Raw genomic sequence first — 18776 nt, forward strand, 5'->3', positions numbered from 1 at the left:
TTACTCCGGCCTCTGACCGCTTTCGGAAAAGCGCAGGGGCTCACAGAGCTGACCCGAGAGCCCGTCCTTTTCATTAATTGCTCAGCTTTTGGAGTTCTCAGCCTGGATGTGAAGGCCTAGCTAGACATGCCCTGTCCCCCCGCCCCGCTCCCACCTTCAGATCTCGGAGGTGCTGAGTCACTGCCCATGACAGTGTTTTTCCTTTTTTAAAAGATTGTATTTATTTGTCAGCAAGAGCGCGCAGGCACATCGGAGAAGGAGCGGCAGGCAGAGGGAGAAGCAGGCTCCTTGTTCAGCAGAGAGCCCGATGCGGGGCTCGATCCCAGGACCCCAGGATCATGACCTGAGCTGAAAGCAGATGCTTACCCGACTAAGCCTCCAGGTGCCCCAATAGGGCCCCCCCCCCTTTTTTTTTCCTAAATTTCAGCTGGCCACCATAAGGCAAGTACGTCTGGAGTTTCTGACGTAGCGTTCAGTGATTCAGTTGTCGCATAGAACACCCAGTGCTCGCCACACACGTGCCCTCGCCCCCTGACTTGGTTCTGTTTTAGGGGATGTGAACCCCTTGATGCAGCGTTTCTCACAGGTGACCTCTGATGGCCTGTGCTGAGGCAGGCAGGTGCCCCTCGGGTGGAGAGCGAGTCCTTCGAGAGAAACACGAGGGCGGGGCGGGAGGCCAAGCATCAACAGCCTGTGACGTAGAGCTGGACTGTGCAGAAGACTGAAATCCTCCTACTGCGTGCAGCAGAACTGACTTGCTCAGCACCCAGAAGCTATGGAGCTTCAGATCCAGCCCCTCCCTGCCCCCCTGCCCCCATCTCTGCCGAACCCCGGACACTCACTGTCCTCAGTTTTCCCGTGTGTAAAACGGGATAATAGGGCCTGTCTGCTCACGGCTATTTTGAGGACTCGAGTAAGAACAGGCCAGCATCTGCAGGTAGTAAGCCCCTCTGTGTGGCATTCCTATTCCCGCTTCGGGCTGCCCCGTCCTTGACGCAGCGGGGTTTCTGCCAGTTGGAAACCACATTTGCGTCCCAGCAGCCTGCAGCGAGTTCACTGCAGACCAGGCCTCCGGAGGCTCCTGGTGGGCTCTCCCGCGTCTGCTGGTGGGGCGTGTAGGTCGAGACCGGCATCTTCCAGAAGGCCAGAGGAGGCCGGTGGTGCTTTTCCAGTTGTGGTCAGCCCCTCAGCCCCGGGGGAGGGTCACGAGAAAAAGGGCAGATTCGGATTCAGCAGGATGGGGTGTGGCCCCGCGCTGTGCGCGTCTGAGCTCCCCGCTGCCTCCGCGGTGGCCCCTGGAACCAAGAAGGGCCTGGGCGCACAGGGAGGGTGGCCCGGCCCCGGGGGCGTGCGCCCCAACTCTGCTGGCCAGGAGCGGCACCAGAGGCCTCCGAGCGCCACTTCCTCATCTGCGAAGCGGGTTAAAAACCACTTCCCTGTCCCCGGGGATGGTGATGCTGTGTTAAGTGGTTGGCACAGCACTTGGCACAGCAAGGCCATAATGAAAGGCCGCTGTTCTCCCTGTGGGAGGCTAATGGCTTCTGCCCATGCCCTTGGTGGGGAAACTGTTCCTACCAGATCGGCTTTTTGGCTTCTTGAAGTTTATGTCCCATGACTGACTTGAAGAACAGATCGGTAAGAACTGTTAGCTCCGGTAAGCCCTGCCCGGATGCCCCGCTAGGGGCCCGGGCCCCCTGCCCAGCCCCGCCACCGACTTACCACCGCACCGCACATTACTGACCTTCTGGGCCCGAGTGCTTTCTCAGCGGCACAGAGGCCACTGCATAGGGTCCCGGTCCGCCGCCTCTTACCCGGCTCCTGCGGGGGGTGAGCTGGTCCGCAGTTCCCAGCGCGGTGGCGGTGGCTGCACTGGGGTTCCGCCTTCCGCCGAGTCTGTGTCCTTCGGCCTGGCCATGCGGGGACAAGCCGGTGGCTACTCCAGGAAAGGGCCTCTCTGGGGGCAGACACCCTAGGCCTATCTGTTTCGGGACACAGACAAGTTGGTTATAAAGAGTGACAGGTCAGACGGGAGCAGACAGGATTTCTCAGCAAGGAGACTTCAGGCAGGGGTGAGCGAGTCACACATTCCTGGAGGAAGATGTGGAGCCCCTCCCCCCTTTCAGGACAGGCAGAGAGGCCTTCGGGATAAAGGTACCATGTTAGTACACTCACACGTACGTTAGCGCGTCTGTGTTCGCTGCCTGATAATCCTGTGTGCTGTCGCAGGTGCCGCCGCGGGGTACATAACAAAGCACCCGAAGAGCAGGTAATAACCATTATCACCCTAATTCTGTGGGTCAGGAACTGGAAGGCACAGAGGGCATAGCTTGTCTTGGTCGACGGTCTCTGGGGCTGAAAAGACCTGAAAGCTCGGGGCCACTCCACGGCCGGGGTCACTCCGAGGTGTCTGTCCTCTTTGTTCATCTGGTGGCCGATGCTGGCTGCTGACTGGGACCTCAGCGAGGCTGAGGAAGGTACGTGTGGCCTCACCGGGTGGCTTTGGGCCGCCTCATGGCCTGGCAGCCCCGGGCTGGACGAACGTCTTACCTGGGGGCGCAGCTCCAAAGCAGTGTTCCGGCGAACAAAGCGGTCATGACCTTGCCTTTTTAAACCTAATGGTGGATGCCGTGCGGCATTGTTTCAGCCACATTCTGTCAGTTACGAGCAGGTCATAAGCACCCCAAATTCAACAGGTGGATGGCAGCGCGGCAAGGTTCCAGGGGAAGCATGTGGGTCGAGAGAGGGTCGCTCGATTTTTTGAGCCAGTAGCGGCCGCATATGCTTCTCTGGAAGAAGGTGATTTGTTACATGGAGAAGCCAGGAGCTCTGGCCCTATTCGGGAGTTTTTCTGAGCGTCTCACACCATATCGATGGCACATACAAGAATATAGTCAGAACTGTGGGCCAGGCGCTGTTTTAAGGGACTCATTTACTACAACACCCCCCAAGCAGGTACTGTCGCTACCCCAGTTTACAAACGAGGCACTGGGATGTGGAGGAACTAGTCCGAGGTCACAGGCCCCTGAAGCCCTGTCGCTGGAACACGGCCGCCCCGCACACCACCCTCCTGCTCCTCGGGCACATTCACTCCTCCCCGCGGCCCCCCACACGCTTCCTGTCACCTCCACGTGCCAGGCAGTGTCGGGGACCCCGCGTCCGTGCGGGGAGCAGACAGAAGGTCCTGAATCCTCATGACGGCCTACAGAGATCCAGTGTTCGGAGTCAGCATTTACAGAGAAGTTTTGGAGGAAATAAGTGATGACTGTTAGTGAACTAAGTGTTCAGGGCACCCTGTTTAATGCAGCTGAAAAGGATCCAGGAAACCCGCAAAGGCCCGTCTGACGCAGGGCGAGGGCTCAGAAGCCAGGCGGCCGCTCGTCAGATCTGGGCTGCACCACTTCTAGCGTGTCAGCCTCGAGCAAAGTCCTCTCGCCGCTGTGACCCTGGCCCCTCACATATCAAACGGGGCCCCAGTACCCACGGTGAGGGCGCCTAGGACAGCGGAGGAGCCTGGTAAGCCCCAGGGAAGGGCAGGCTCACCCCTGGCAGGACTGGCCTGATGTCACAACGTGGCACAAGGCTGACATCTAGTGGCCGTTGTCGTGGCTGGGTCTTCGCCTGGCAAAATCTCAACGTCCGAATCGATCCATTTTCTGTGCCACAACGTCTCAGCTCCAGACCTCTATCAGACTCCGAAGTGCGTGGGTCCCCCACAGACCCCGAGAATCATGTTCTTTTGCCATGGGAAGCGACTGATTTGTTTATACATATAGATAGATGTGTGTGTGTGTGTATTTTGTAGAGAGGGCAGGGTGGGCAGAACAGGAGAGAGAATCTCAAGCGGACTTCACACCTAGCGCGGAGCCCGACGCAGGTCTCAGTCTCGTGATCCTGAGATCACAACCTAAGCTGAAATCAAGAAGAGGACGTCTAACCGACCGGGCCACCCAGGCGCCCTGGCAAGCAGCTGCTTTAAAATGGGGTAACATGCAAGGTACAAAGCACAGACACGGCCCAGGAAATAACCACGACTATTTCTTTTCTTTTTTTTTTAAAAAGATTTTATTTATTTATTTGACAGAGAGAAATCACAAGTAGATGGAGAGGCAGGCAGAGAGAGAGAAGCAGGCTTCCTGCTGAGCAGAGAGCCCGATGCGGGCCTCGATCCCAGGACCCTGAGATCATGACCTGAGCCGAAGGCAGCGGCTTAACCCACTGAGCCACCCAGGCACCCACCACGACTATTTCTTGAGCACTCGGGTGCAATTTGGGCCTCACAACCACTCTCTGACGTTAGTACTAGGGTCCCCACTTGATAAATGCAGGAGTTGGGGCTTGGAGAGGTTCTGTGGCTTGCCCTGGGTCACAAAGCTTGCGACAGGGGCTGGACTCTGAACCTGAGGTCTGGGCCTAGGGCAGGAGCTCCCCACCTGCTCCCAGCCCACTCCACACCCCCACCCCGGGGCCCCCTTCTTTCCTGCTGGAGACCAGAGAGTGGCAGCAGGGGGAGCAGGGTGGCTTCCGACGGGCAGAACTGGGCCTGCTAAGGCAGAGGCTGCATGTCAGGGACATCCCATGAGAGGTCGACCCTGCATGGCAGTGGGGACCATCCCAGAAGACTGGACACTGGGATTCTCTCAGGGAGCAAGAGAGAAGAGGCCGGAGGCACCTGTCACCTCAGATTCAATGGAAATTGATCAGAAGGCCAATTCCTCCAAAAGAGGTTCTCTGGTCTCAGCCATCTGCACGCTTGTAGGGCTTGGGGGGCACTTCTGTGGAAGAGGTAGACCAGGAGTGGCTTATGGGCTTACCTTTAATTGTAACACACACACACTTGTTGAGAAATGTGGAATACAGGAAAACATGAAGTGAAAATCCGAGTGCCTTTCTCTGCCTTCTCCTCAACTCACTGCTCAGAAGTCAACTGTGTTTATCACGTGTCCTTCTGGCTCTTTTATTCCAAGTATCCCATATCTCCATACAGATGCACAGGATCTTTTTTTAAAAAAAAAAACAAAAAAGGTTATTCGGGTTCATACCGGTCTGTCTGCAAGTTTTCTCTCCCTTAAAGTCATCATTCTATAAACTGACAATTAAAATACGTTAGAGCTTTGTGTTTCTAAGAACCCTTTGTAGATATTTTGAAGAATAAAATCTCCGGGTTCGGCGAATAACCGGCCCTCATAAGCTGTGTGTGTCAGATCGCTGTGGGATTTGGCAGAGACGTGGGCCGCTTGCAGGTGAGGAGTCAAAGGGAAATCCCTGTGGGATTCTGCCCTGCAACTTCTCCCCTGCGCCCGACTTTCTCCACACACGTGGCAAGCGGGGAGGTTGCCTGTGTGTTCTCTCCCTTGAGCACATCCCGAGCGCCCTGCTTTTCTTCCTTAGTTCCGTATTTGTCGGGAAAGGCCGGCGATTTCCTCTGCACTGGGAAGGGGTTGGTTAACCTGCAGCGGCTCTCAATGCTCACCTCGGGCTGTAACCAGGAATGAACACAACCCTAAGCCTTAAGTGTGCGGAGGCCCAAAGACAGTGTCTGCTCCCTAATGACTGCAGCGACACCAGAAAAATATACAACGAGGTCAAAGGCCTTTTAAAAAGCTGGGGGCCCTGGGGCGCCAGGCTGGCTCCGCAGGTGGAGCTCCCGCTCCTGATTTCAGGGCACGATCTCAGATTCCACGTGGCTCTGAGTCTGCTTTCTCCCTCTCCCTCTGCCCATGCGCACTCTCTCTCTCGCTCTAAAATAAATAAATCATTAAAAAAAAAAAAAGTTGGGGGCCCTGGAGCACCTGCTGGCTCAGCTGGACCAGCATGAAGTCTCTGGGTGCCTGAGTTCGAGCCCCATGTTGAGCAGAGCTTATTTTTTTATTTATTTTTAAACTGGGGGCCCTTGGACTGCTGATGAGTGACTGAGCCTCTGCTGTGTCACCTACTCATTGACTGCGCTGCCGAACGGGACAGTCATCCCGCAGATATCTGCAGACTGACGTCCTAATGCGGCTGTTGGCGACACAGTTACGGACACGGGGTGGATTCTGCAAGGCCTGCGGAAGTTAGAGCCACACGCATTTTACAGGGAAGGGTGCCGCCCGGCGACGCTGTCCCTGCACACACGCGTTCTTTCCGACGGCTCGACTAAGCCGCCAGCCAGGGGCCGAGCCGCGGCGAGCTGGTGGGGGGGGCCAGCGCGGCCGGGAGAAGGCTTTGCGCCGCCGGGCCCCGCCCCCGGACCGCGAAGGAACGTTCCCGGAACGCCCGCTAGAGGGCGCGTGCGGCGCGACGACCTGGAGCTTCGCGCTTTGTCCCCCCGCGCGGCCCGTCGTCCGGCGCCGCGGCGGGAAATACAACGCGCTCCTCCCGGCCACCGCCTCCTTCTGCTCTCGCGCGCCTGCTGGGGTCTGCCCTGCTGTGATGGAGGAGGAGGAAGACGGAGCGGCCGAGGAGCAGCGGCGATTCTCCTACCAACAGGTACGGGAAAGTCGGGTCCCCGCCGGGCTGGGGGAGGACGGCGTCGAGCTTCCGGAGAGGGAAAGCTCCCGGAAGCCTCCGCCGCGCGCTCCTGGGGGCGCGTTCCCGGGGGCGGAGAGCGCGCTCCGGCCGCCTGCGCCTGCGCCAGCTGGGCTGCCCCGGGGGTTGCTGGGAGGCGGTCTCCAGGGCAACGCGGGTTGGAGTCGGGCGGCGGGGAGCCACCTTCGGGCTGGGACAGCCGGGTCGGCCTTCTCAAGACGGGGCTGTGGTGAGGATAGGGTGTGCGCCCCGAAAGGGGATCCAGGCGAAGCCCTCCGCGCGGGGCCCGGCTCGTCGCCGCCGGGACGTGCGCGCTCCGACCTGCAGACGCGGGGACGGCGTGCGAGCCCGATGGCCGGCCGGCTCCTTCCCGCGTGGGTCCCAGCCCCGGCCCCGCAGCCCGAGCGGCGCGCGGCTCTGCCCCGGCCCGGCCGGCCCGGCCTGCAGAAGCCGAGCGACCGGAACCTCCTTCTAGGGCGGTTGCGGGCAGCGCCAGGAACCAGCGCCCGGCGCGGAGGCCCGAGACCGAACCGCAACGCCCTGAGGAGGTAAAAAGCAAGAACCAGGGCGGCCGCCCCGAAGAGGGTGAACTGAAGAGCCGGGAATGAGCTCATGCCCGGGAGCTGTTTGCGCACCGGCTCCCTTTCTCTCGGGAAGCGCACGGTTTCGGGAAAAGTTGTGGGAATAGTGCACGCAGCAGCTGCGTGCCCCGAACCCGGAGACACCCGTTGCTAGCGCTTGGCTGCATTTACTCCTTGGCTCGTTTTTTCTGAGTCATTGGAGATTTCATTGCGGGTATCTTCACACTTTCCCTTTAAGTTTTAGTACCTTCGTACGCCTCGCCCAGGGACCGGCGTGTGCACTTTCGTCCGTGACCTCCAGTACCACACTCAGGCAGTTCACTGTTGGGAAAATCCTGTTGCCCGACGTTCCGTCCGTTCGCACAGTTCCCCAGTTGTCCCGAAGCTGTTTCTCCTACTGGTCTTTTTTCTGTCATCCAGGATCCAGTCAAGGGGCATAACTTGAATTAGTCATCCTGTCTCTTTGATCTTCCCTGGAACGGTTCTCCTCCACCTTCTTCGTCTTTTCCTGATGTGGACGGTTTTGAAGAGCCCACTGATGGCAAAGGTGTCCCGGGAGATCCGCTCTGAGAGCTGGGCTGTCTTCTCCAGTTTTGTATTCTCAGACCCTAGTACAAAGCCTGGCCTCCCGTGGACAGTCAGTGCTTGCTGAAGAAATGAGTAAGGCTGCAGAGATGGGCCGAGCAGGCTGCCGCTCATTCCTCCGCTGTTCTTGGCACTGGGTGGACAGGAGGGAACAAAACTGACAGGGGCCTGCCCTTGAGCCATTCAGGATCTAGGGATTCAGCCTTGAAGTGCAGTGTTGTCTGCAACACTGAAGAAGGCACTTGGCCCGGTCTAGGAAGCATGCAGAAGGAGGAGGGACAGAAAACTTCTGGAACATTCAGAAGGCTCCCTGTCCTGTTCCTCTAATGACATCCCCACCTGTACATAAAAAAGATGACTGGGGAGGCTTTTTATCTCTCCCAGGGTGATGGCCTCTTTGTCTTCTCCTACCATAGGCCTCAACTTACCTTTTGATATCTGAAACTAAGAAAGGTCATTGCCCTTGCTTATCTGTCTGGCCTTTCCCCAGGGGTCCTGGACCCGTGTTTCTGCAGTTCCTCCTCCTGTCTCAGCTGTGAACACGTGCTAGTAGAATTTATGCTGTTTGGGGTTCAGCTGCCCCCCTGTCCAGTTCAGTTCTGTCTCTAGCATAGAGAAGGAGCACATCCAGGGGCACAGTAAGTTTGTTGACAGCAGACTGAGATCTTGGCCTGGCTTTGTTTTGCTTCTTTGCTCTTCTGCAAGGGAAAGCTCTATTCTTGGGTATCTAAAAGGGTTGCTTAGGAACAGTGAGGGTCCTGGTAAGGAACAGGGAGGGCTAGCAAGGCAACAAATCAAAAGAAGGTAGGAGGTGTCTTCATAGGCCTTTACCAGCATGGTCCTGAGTGTTTGTCCTTTGTCGCATGCAGGCCTGAGGCTGGCAGAGATGCAGCAGAGGGATGCGATCCTTTTGCATTTCACTACAGTAACCCTTGTCTGGTTTTTCATTGTTTCCGAAACACCTAACATATGCCTTTGCTCAGTAGGAAAAGGTGCATGTTTGTGGAATATCTGGGTGAAGTCATGCAGATATTTTGCAAGTGCGAGTCTCACTTTTCTCCCCGCTGACCTGCCATTGTAATTCCTTATCTTTACTTGACCTAAATCATAACCATTAGCAAGGAAGTAATGTTTCTCCAAGTCACACTCCAGAGGGCCTCACTAATTTATTAGTACACTCGAAAAGTCACGCGCCATTATGGAAAGTGCTGAAGAAATTAGGCTGAGCAGACCCTCTCCTTGGTCTTAATTTTCAGAGACGTGGAGAGCTCTTATCTGCAACCTCACCCATGAAGTATTTTGCTTTTTTGCTTCAGAGGCTGAAAGCAGCCGTCCACTACACTGTTGGTTGTCTCTGCGAGGAGGTCGCATCAGACAGAGAGATGCCTTTCAGCAAACAAACCATCGCAGCGATCTCGGAGTTGACCTTCCGCCAGTGCGGTATGAAGCCAGGGCCGCCTTCTCTGTGGATAAAAATCCCCCAAGTAGCTTTGCCCGGGAAAAATGTGTGGCTGGTCCTACCAACAGATGGAGAACATTACCGTTGGGTGCTATTCATGAAACATCCCTTTTCTTGGCTGTAAGATTCAGATGTTTTATGGAAACATCTACTTCTGATACCTAACACTGGGCATGAATCCTTTTATTTCTTGTTTTAAAGTACCTGGGACATTAGTGTAATAGACATTGTAATAGACAATGTAATAGACATTACGTTTTTATCTCATCGCTTTATAACATTTTTATGTCACCATGCCATGTTAATATGATAGCTGAGCTTGTGACATTGGTATCTGCCCAACATCCAGGGAAATGAATGTCCTCTCAAGCCTTAACTTGTAGCAAAATTTAAAGCTAAGGGCTAGTTTCATGGAAGGAGAGGTGTGGCCACAACGACCACAGTTATGACAAGGAGGTCGTAATGAATAAAATACACAAACCAGGCTGAAGGCTCCCAAAATAGAAAAAGCCAAAAGCAGTGAAAAGCTCCTGTCCGGGGATGGGGTGGCCCAAAGTGCCTCCTCCCGCCGCGGAAGGGGCTCGTTGCATGAGTCACTGTGTTGTGGGAGCTGAGGTTGCACTTTGCCGCCTTCCGAAATAAGATTGACATGAAGATTGCTAAAGTACTTCTTTTTCTCTTTCAGAAACTTTTGCCAAAGACCTTGAAATGTTCGCAAGGTGGGTAGAGGGCTTACGTGTCTGATGCCGTGTGTAGTGACGTCCTATTCGCTCTCTCCATCTGGTGGTGCATTTCAGGAGTGCTTTCAGGTTTTGTGTGTGTGTGTGTGTGTGTGTGTGTGTGTGGATTTACTGGAAGCTCATCCCTCATCGTGATTCTGCAAGAATAGAACATCTGTTTTAATCACATTCATTCAGACTTGATTTGGCATTTTTGTTTTTAAAATCTCTTCTGAGTACTTTTTGTCAAAGAAGCAGAGTTGTTCAGTTCCCGGTTTAAAAGGAACAAAGACCAGCTCGAGGGGTAGGAGCGCGCAGGGCGTGTGTGTCCCGCAGGGCGCCGTGTGCCCGGTGTGGCAGCGCCCAGCACCCAGCGCCCGCCGCGCTCAGCCTCAGGTTCGCGGCGTCTGTCACCAAAGAGACCCACTCCTTGAGAAGTGGGTGACTTGCTTTTAGTGGGGAACCTTGAGCTTTTACATGTGATTTATGCTCCTCTCTTCAATTAGTATCTCAGGTAATTGAAAACAATCGCAACGAACTGCTTTTACGGAGCAGTTTGAGTGACGGGGGCCGCGAAGGGCTAACGCTTTCCCATTTGCTCCCACCTCGGAGGCGGTGCCAGCCTCTCCCGCAGCCCAAGCTTTCACCTTGCTCCTCTCAGCGCTTTGTTGCTGGGGTGAGTGTTTTGAATGAATTAAAGCAGTAGGGTCTCAGGGCAGGCTCTAAATCTTTCCTGTCCCTGTGTATAGGAATCCCTAAAAACCGCTCGGCATCGCCAACGTGGCCAAAAGGGGGGAGATAACATTACGGGATACTAACAGCGCCTGCCATTTCTTCGTTGTAAATTCAGGTGGTGGCTCTTTACGCGGCGCCCATTACCTCCCCCACCGTGTCCCCTGCGATTACAATGTGTCACCCCTCTTGCCACGTCTTTCCTTTTTTCGGAAAATACAAATTCTGTTTATTATGAAGGGTGGCACAGAAATTAAATATGTAAGCTCGTGATTATTTGGTTTGAACATAGAGTTGATCAGCACCAAGCTGGGTTTCTGCATCTCAGCACCGCTGGCATTTTGGCCTGGCTCATTCCGGGTTGCGGTGGGGCTTGTCCTGCGCATTGGAGTGCGTTTCTGGGCCTCTCCAGCCTCTCCCTGGTAGATGCCAGCAGGAAGCCCCCAGTCACAACTTTACCTGTCTTTTCTGTGTTTGCTATGGGAAAAGACAACGAGCGTTTTTAGATGCTTCGATAAAAATACTAGAAATAAGAATGGAATTGGAAATATTTAGCGTTGTAATACATTGAGCTTTCAGGACTCGGTGTTTTATGATTGCATAAAGAGGTCGATTTTCTTTTGCTGGCTGCTTGGTGGGTGGGGGGAGAGGGGTGTGCGTCGCTTAGACTGTAAGCTAGGAAGGGCATCACCTAAGTCAGGGGATCTGTAAGGAGGCTGGCTGGCTGCTGTTGCCGAGGTGGGAGAGGGAGAGGCTTACTAAGAGATGCCTCCCCTCTGTGTCCTCCAGAGCTCCTGCTCCCCCTGCCCTCTGAACCCTGAGCCAACACAACTGTGGATTTTCTTTGAAGACTTGTCCTTTGTCTATCTTCATAATACTTCAGTTTGCTGTCATATAAAAAAAAATCCTGTTTTAAAGTTTATCACAAGGTGGGGGTAAGGGAGCTCCTGGTGGCCTAGTCTGTTAAGCATCTGCCTTTGGCTCAGGGCCTGATCCTGGGGTCCTGGGATCGAGCCCTGCATCGGGCTCCCTGCTCAGTAGGCGCAGTCTGCTTCTCCCTCTGCCATTCCTCGCTGCTCATGCTCACTGTCTCGCTCGTTCTCTCTCAAATAAATAAATAAAATTTTAAAACAAATTAAGTTTATCATAGAATAGAATTGATATTCCCAGAAGGTAAGCTTTGTTTATCCTGTGGCTTCGTGTTTTCCCCGAGGCCACTGTCTTCTAGAACTGTGAGTCCTGCAAGGAGTCTGAAGGGCTGTTTCAGGCAGCTGTGTATTAAATGCTCTTTGTAAGCTGGCTGGGGACCTAACGGGGATTTATAACATTGTTTCCATGAGAAAAGGGGTTTGAAATTTCACCTGTAAACTATGGAAAATCATTTCCCAATTTAAGTTGCGAATTTACTTTACTTGGCTTTGAAATCTCCAGTCACCTGATACCGTTAACAGGTTAAAGATGTCACATTTTGAAGAAGATAGATAAGAGACAGTAAATAGATTCTAGGAACATTTTGGGAATAGTCTTTAAAACCTGTGTTGCTAAAAGTGTTACATGAAAAACTGCTTTGTAATTTGCCCCCTGGGTAATTTTCTGGAGTCGGTGGTTTGATTTAGAGAGTGTCTGATGTGCGGGGCCGCTCTGTTTAGGGAGGCGCTGGCATTAAAGCGGGGTGCAGAGCTGGCACATACCAAGCTGAGTAGCGGAGGGGCTCAGCCTTGTGGTTTCCCAAACACTTCCTTGCGAACAGATCAACGAACCTTACTCTGCAAACAGGTCACTATGCTGCTTCCTCCTGCTTGTTCCTTTTGTGGCACTTTGCGAAGAATGTAAAAACCAGCAGAGCGGCCCGAGCGTGTCGCTGGGGACCACGCTGTGTCCGTGGCACCTAAACGCCCCCTCCCCCTCCCGGTATGTCTGTGGCCTGGCACCCGGCTTTGTGGCGGCTCTGATCTCCCCTTCTGACTGTTCCCCTTCTCTGCTGGGCCTTGCGGATGGCTAATTAGAAGTTGTCTCCTGAAGTGGAATCTGTCGCCACGGGCAGATGCTGTCAGTTGTGAGGCGAGGACACGGCCACCTGCACATTTAGCGGGATGTGATGGTTTAGTTCGGCCAAATTATGGAGTGTAATTTCTGTGATTTTATCCTTAACGGAACAAATAGTCAGGAGGACTGTGTTGGCCAGTCTACCGGTTATCGAGGTTACGAAGATGCCTACTTATTCCTGTGCGCAAAGTTTCTACTTACTTTTGGTGGAAGTAAGAAATGGTGTAATTAGGGGTGCCTGCGTGGCTCAGGTCACGATCCCGGAGTCCTGGGATCGAGTCCCATGTCAGTGTCCCTGCTCGGCGGGGAGTCTGCTTCTCTCTCTCCCTCTGCCCCTTCCCCCTGCTCATGCTCTCTCGTTCTCTCTTTCAAGTGAATAAATAAAAGTCTTTAAAAAATGGTGTAATTAGAGCAATAAATTATTCACTAGAGCTTATTATCTGAAGTTACCTTTTAAAGCAAAGTTAAGAGGCCCGGAATGAGAATTCGAGTCCGAGTTGTGAGCAAGACACAGTCCCCAGTCGAAAGGACGTTCTTCGTTCTAGCTCGGCTGTGTCTTGCCGGGAGGTGTGGTGTGGGGGCGACGTTTGCCTGAGCTGCTTCCTGTCATTCAGCCCTCGGAGAAGAGCTTCGGGGTCTTGGGATCTTTGTTCTTCTGCTTCACATCGGTTTAAGCAGAGGCGATCTTTGTGCCGTGAGTTACGGTGCCACTTTCTCTTTCCGCTAAAGGCGTGCGCAGACGTGCCGCGTGCGCTTCCTGCGGTGTTCCGTGTGGCCGTTGTGCCCAAGCAAGTGCCCACTCGCGCCCCCGTGGCCTCGGGTGGAGGACGACAGATGGGCTGCTGCTTCCTTGGTCTCTTTATTTAATTAGTGTCTTGGCGAAGTCACTCTACGCATTTTTATGTCATTGTTGCTTAATGAATTTAACCTAAAAAGATGAGCTACTTAGAGATCCTTGCTAGTTTGGAGTCTGACCATGAACTTTTGGGTTTCATCAAAACTCGAAGTGATACTAAACATTTGGGTGAATTGTTCCTGCCCTTTCTACAGACACGCGAAAAGAAGCACAATTAACACCGAAGATGTGAAGCTCTTAGCCAGGAGGAGTAATTCACTGGTGAGAGATGAATTTCTTTCCTCACTCCCCTTTCCCATCAGAATACATTATTCCCAATTAATCACTTCCAGCCATGAAGCGATTCCCCAGGGCACCTTGCATTAAAAACGAGAGACGGTTGAATCATTCAGACCCGCCCGCAATTTATAGTCTCTCTTTCATTATGATGGATCTTGCTAAGCCAATTTGAAATTTTCTAATCAGCACTCTCTAGATTTCATAATTTGCCTTTTTCGTAATATCTCAAAACTTTGGCCGTGTGTTTCATTTAGCGCACGGTGTCAGAGACAGGCCGCAGGCCAGAGCGTGTGGGAGACTTGTGCCGTGGTCCCCACAGCTCTGGTGGCCGGGTATGGAAGGAGGGTCCGCACAGCCAGAATGGGCAGAAAACTGAGCAGGTTTCTATCTCTCCAGAGAAATCTAGATGTCGTCTCCAGCTATGCTGTGGTCATCCCTGGCCAGTGGCCGCAACCCGGCACAGACCCAGGGCAGCCGAGGTTTTCTGGCTTTGTCTAATCCTGGCAGTGAGGATCCGTTCCCTTCCCCATCATGAGAGCGCCACCAGGGCAAACCTTTGTCTCTCCTCTGCTCCATCTGCGGTGCCCAGAATAGGGCCTGGTATACAGCAGGAGCTCAATCAGTAGTTGCGTTAACAGTTGACAGTTTACAGGGGGCTTTTGTAGGTATTATTTTACATATATTATTTAAACCTCATAACCACCCCCTGAGGATTTTTCATAGCATAATTTATTCGCCCGATTTTACAGGGTTGGCCGCTGGAGTTCCGGAACCTCGCAGAGCTAAACACGGAGCTCTCGGGTGGGTAGCCGAACCCAGACGGTCTAGCCCGGAATCTGGTGCTGCTTCCATCGGGCTCTTTTTTCTAATACCCTCTCTCCAAAGTAGAAGTCAAGGTTAAGGATGCTGTGATTTCTAAGGAAAACAGCTGAGGTGGCAGGCGGTGCTGTGTGTCCTCAGGGAAGATACTTCTCTCCAGCCGTTCTGTGCGGGTCCCGGCTGGTAGCCGGCCGGCTTCGGCGAGCCGGCTCTGCCTTTTGCAAGGGAATGGGCAGTGCCAGTCGTCTTAGAATATTAGCTGGGAAGTTACCTGTGTGTTGGACGTGTTTACTTCCAGATGCTGCTTCTATTGGGGGCTTTTAATTTTTTTTTCATGACAGAGTTGTGGAGTTGGTAAAATTTACACAGTTTCGTAAAATTCTCCCCGATGGCTGGGGCTGGAGTATTTCCCTCCAGCTGCTCCGCGATGTTAGCTGGACGCGCTGAGGGGGTGTGGATGGTCCTGGGGCTTGGCAGTATACGTAGGCCTGGCGTGCCTTCTGCTCGCCCCACATTTTAACTCTCTGGGCACTCGAGGAGCTTCTGCCTGTTGGGTAGCAGCGTGGGCAGCTGTCGCTTGATGTCTGGAGTTGACTGCTTCTTCCAGAAACAAATTGGAAGTTCTGTTTCACTCTGAGGAATGTAACCCAGGGTTTTCCACCCGAATTCTTTGGATGGGGGCAGTTAGGAGGGGGTGAGACTCCCTTCCCCTCTCCTAGGCTTATAGAGTGGCTTCACAACCAGCCAAAATGTAATTCTTTAATTTTTTTTTTTTTTTTTTTTTTTTTGGGCAGCTAAAATACATCACAGAGAAAAACGAAGAGCTCACTCAGTTTAACACAGAACAAAAAACAAAGAAGAAGAAGAAGCTAGAGGATGACAACACAAAATCAGTGGCTGCGGCCGCGGCTGCCGGCAAGGACGATTCTTGACCCTGTGGCCACCGGCAGACGCGGCCGCCAGCAGGGGGTGCAGCAGGGAGCAGCGCTGCCACAAAGGGATTTTCGAAGGGATCGGTAGAGATTAAAATAAAAGGCTAAGAGGCTTGCTGGGCTGCGTTCTCTGAGTCATTGGCTGCAAAAGCTAGTGTCCGAGTGGGAGACGCTGGAGTGGAAGGCTCCGTGTGTCCCCCTCGTGCCAGCACAGGGGCCCAAGTGGTCACTGGCGTCGTTCCTCAAGTGGTGGCCACAGTGCCATGTGCTCGACTTTTTCAAGCAAACATCTTCTTTATTCTTTATTCAAACTTATCCTTAAAGCTGTTTTGTTAGTTCCGTCGCTCGCTGGTGTGGTTTTTAAGCCTGCATCACGTGTGACCAGGAGGTAAATGGGACTTTCACAGGTGCATGTTTGGAAAATGTCCATTTTTATTTTTTAAAGATTTTATTTATTTATTTGACAGAGATCACAAGTAGAGAGGCAGGTAGAGAGAGAGGGGAAAGCAAGCTCCCTGCTGAGCAGAGAGCCTGATGCGGGGCTCAGTCCCAGGACTCTGGGATCACGACCTGAGCTGAAGGCAGAGGCCTTAACCCACTGAGCTACCCAGGCGCCCGGAAATGTCCATTTTTAAAGGTGATTTTCTCCAGAAAGCTTATGCCACTTTCCTCTGGCCATCTTGTCGTTTAACTGTGGTTCTATGGGGCGAAGACTTTGCTTGCGAGGAAAACCTCCATTCGCCAACACTTCTATGTGTGGGGCTCTGGTCGGTCTGTGAGGGCCGGAGCTTGCAGTCTTGCTGTCTCCTCTGCGGGGTGTCAGGGGCGCCCGGGGCATGCCCGTGCCTGCTGGGGCAGGAGGGATAAGGAACAGGACTGCATTCGGGAGCCTTCTCTGGGCCAGGCTTCCCCGGGGCTCCGCATAGCACCTCCGTGCCCCCTCACAGCCTTACGGGGGGGTCTGATTCTCCCCCCTTTACTGATGTGCACACTGAGGCTTGAAGAGGTGGGCGCGCTGCCCAGGTCTGCTGACTGGTCGAGACGGTATTCACCCTGGGGGGTGCTCATGCCCAAGGAGGGGGCGAGAGAACAGGACAGGTGTTCTGGATAGAACAGATACGGATCAGCAAAAGACACCCCACAACAGTTGGCTCTCGAGGGGACTCGTAAACTGTGGGCACAGGAGGGCCCCGAACACAAGCTTCACAGTCACACTGTGTCAGGTGTCACACCAGGTGAGAGAAGGGAATCCTAAAGCTTCTGTCCTGAACGTCCTGCTCCCGCCGAGATCCGGGTGGCGCAGCTTCCTTTCCGGGTTGGCTCTGTACGTCCGCGTCCAGCGACGCAGGCGGCCGGACGCGGCAGACTTGCCGCAGGGCCACAGACGGGGATGGACCTCCAGGTCTTGTGACTCCAGTGGCGGTGTGACTCCCTGTAGCCCTGTCTTCTCATCTGCGAGATAGGGCGTGCGTGACCGTTGGAGGGAATGAGGAGGCCCGCTGTTGGGGCTCTCGTTTTTATGGCTTCCATAGCTCTCTGAACTCCGCATCCACGGGACTGGAAGTGGAGAACTCTGGATGCCATGGGGGTCCCGCGTCTGGTTACAGGGCGGCGGGGGGAGGGGATGGGGGGCCCCCGACCCTGGCCTGGGTATGTCGATGAAGTTTTCTAGCCAGGTCGGAAACTCGACTTGATGTTCATGTAATCTTTTGGTGTATTTGCACATTTATGTATGATTATGTTTTTCAAGATTTCATTTATTTGAGAGAGAGAGAGAGCACATAAGGGGAGGGGAGGGGAGGGGTGGAGAGGGAGAGGCAAACTCCCCGAGGAGCTGGGAGCCCGATGCGGGGCTCGATCCCAGCACACCTGAGATCAGGACCTGAGCTGAAGGGAGATGCTTCACCCACTGAATCACCGTCATGGCCTGTTTATACCTCAGATGAGAAGGCTCACAACACGTTCTTCATGGCTTGTAGCACAGGAGGGGTCAGACTCTGCGAGGAAGAGCCGACCCCCTTTCCTGGGTTCTCTGAAGCGGCCTCCCCCCCTGCCCCCATATGCTCCACGTGGGGTTTCGCTCACTCTGGAATGTCCACAGTGATCATTCTCTGTGATTCCGTCTTTGGGGACAGATGGCAGAACGGACTTATGGAGGGCCCTGCCTCCGCGGGCTGGCTTCCTCAGAGTCCTAGAAGCTCCCCTAAACTTGAACCTATTAACCCTTTACCAGGCGATGAACCGGATAAGGAAGTGGGTGTCTTTGGAAGGAACGTGTCCTGGTCACATAGAAGGGGGCAACTTCCATTTATAATACTTGCTGTCTTCTTGTTAGCCCAGTTTGCTTGAAGCACTTGAAATAAAGGGCGGCTGGGGACGTGTTATTACTGAAATTCAGCGGAGTCCGGGAACTGTGAAAGCCTCCCTTACTGCACACAGCGGCAGCTGGACCGCGCCGGGAGGTCTGCGCGGGCTCGAGCACGGCCGAGGCTTTAAAACCTGTAAGGTCCAGGGGCGCCTGGGTGGCTCAGTGGGTTAAGCCTCTGCCTTCGGCTCAGATCATGATCCTAGGGTCGTGGGATCGAGTCCCGCATCAGCGTCTCTGCTCAGCGGGGAGCCTGCTTCCTCCTCTCTCTCTGCCTACTTGTGATCTCTGTCACATAAATAAATAAAATCTTTAAATAAAAAATAATAAAACCTGTAAGGCACAGAAAGCCTCCACTGGGACATGTTTCTTCCTTTACTGAAGAGCCCCTCGGGGTCCTTTAGTCCAGGTTCCCCACCACCTGGGAACTCCTGCAACATTCTCCAGGGACAAGAGCCCTCTGGTGACGGGACACTCGCTCTTAGGGTTCTTCTGGACTTAAGAGAAAAATCCCACCCTCAAACTTTCTCGGTTCCATTTGGACCTTTAGAAGGAGCACTCTTGTTTAAAATAATTCAGGACTGAGCTCCTCCTAATCAGAAGTTCCCATTTGACATCTTTCCAGGAACACGTTCTTGCCTAAAACCTTAGGTTATCAGCTTCCGGAGGGCAGGCTCTGGGCCGCAGAGGTGAGGTTGAGCGCCTTGTGCAGTGTGGGGCTCGCGGCAGGGACCCCGGCGTGTAAGATGTGCTGGTGGAATAAGTGGGAGCGCTTGGGTTGCTCGGCTCTTGTCGGAGGGGGGGACTCCCCCATGGAGAAGGATGGAGGATGTCTTCTTAGCGCTGCCCGATGTCCGTGCCTCTTGTGGGCTCCGCGTGGGCTGGGGGCTTCACGG

General features: G+C 53.9%; 1 protein-coding gene across 1 annotated transcript; it reads left to right on the plus strand.

Moving 5' to 3' along the window:
* The first annotated feature begins 2434 nt into the window (after positions 1–2434).
* CENPS (centromere protein S) lies at positions 2435–15632 on the plus strand. Its single transcript, XM_044236736.1, has 6 exons — positions 2435–2474; positions 6077–6468; positions 8990–9113; positions 9818–9851; positions 13680–13746; positions 15378–15632. The coding sequence occupies exons 1-6, from the start codon at positions 2435–2437 to the stop codon at positions 15513–15515; spliced, it is 795 nt and encodes a 264-aa protein (XP_044092671.1). The 3' UTR covers positions 15516–15632.
* Positions 15633–18776: the final 3144 nt, after the last annotated feature.

The sequence above is a fragment of the Neovison vison genome, chromosome 2 (assembly GCF_020171115.1).
Source record: "Neovison vison isolate M4711 chromosome 2, ASM_NN_V1, whole genome shotgun sequence".
Classification (NCBI taxonomy): domain Eukaryota; kingdom Metazoa; phylum Chordata; class Mammalia; order Carnivora; family Mustelidae; genus Neogale; species Neogale vison.

Coding starts and splice junctions, on each gene's coding strand:
- CENPS (XM_044236736.1), top strand. CDS start 2,435: ATGCTGGCTGCTGACTGGGACCTCAGCGAGGCTGAGGAAG. Junction 2,475..6,076: donor CCTCAGCGAGGCTGAGGAAG/GTACGTGTGGCC, acceptor CGCATTTTACAG/GGAAGGGTGCCGCCCGGCGA. Junction 6,469..8,989: donor GGCGATTCTCCTACCAACAG/GTACGGGAAAGT, acceptor TTTTTGCTTCAG/AGGCTGAAAGCAGCCGTCCA.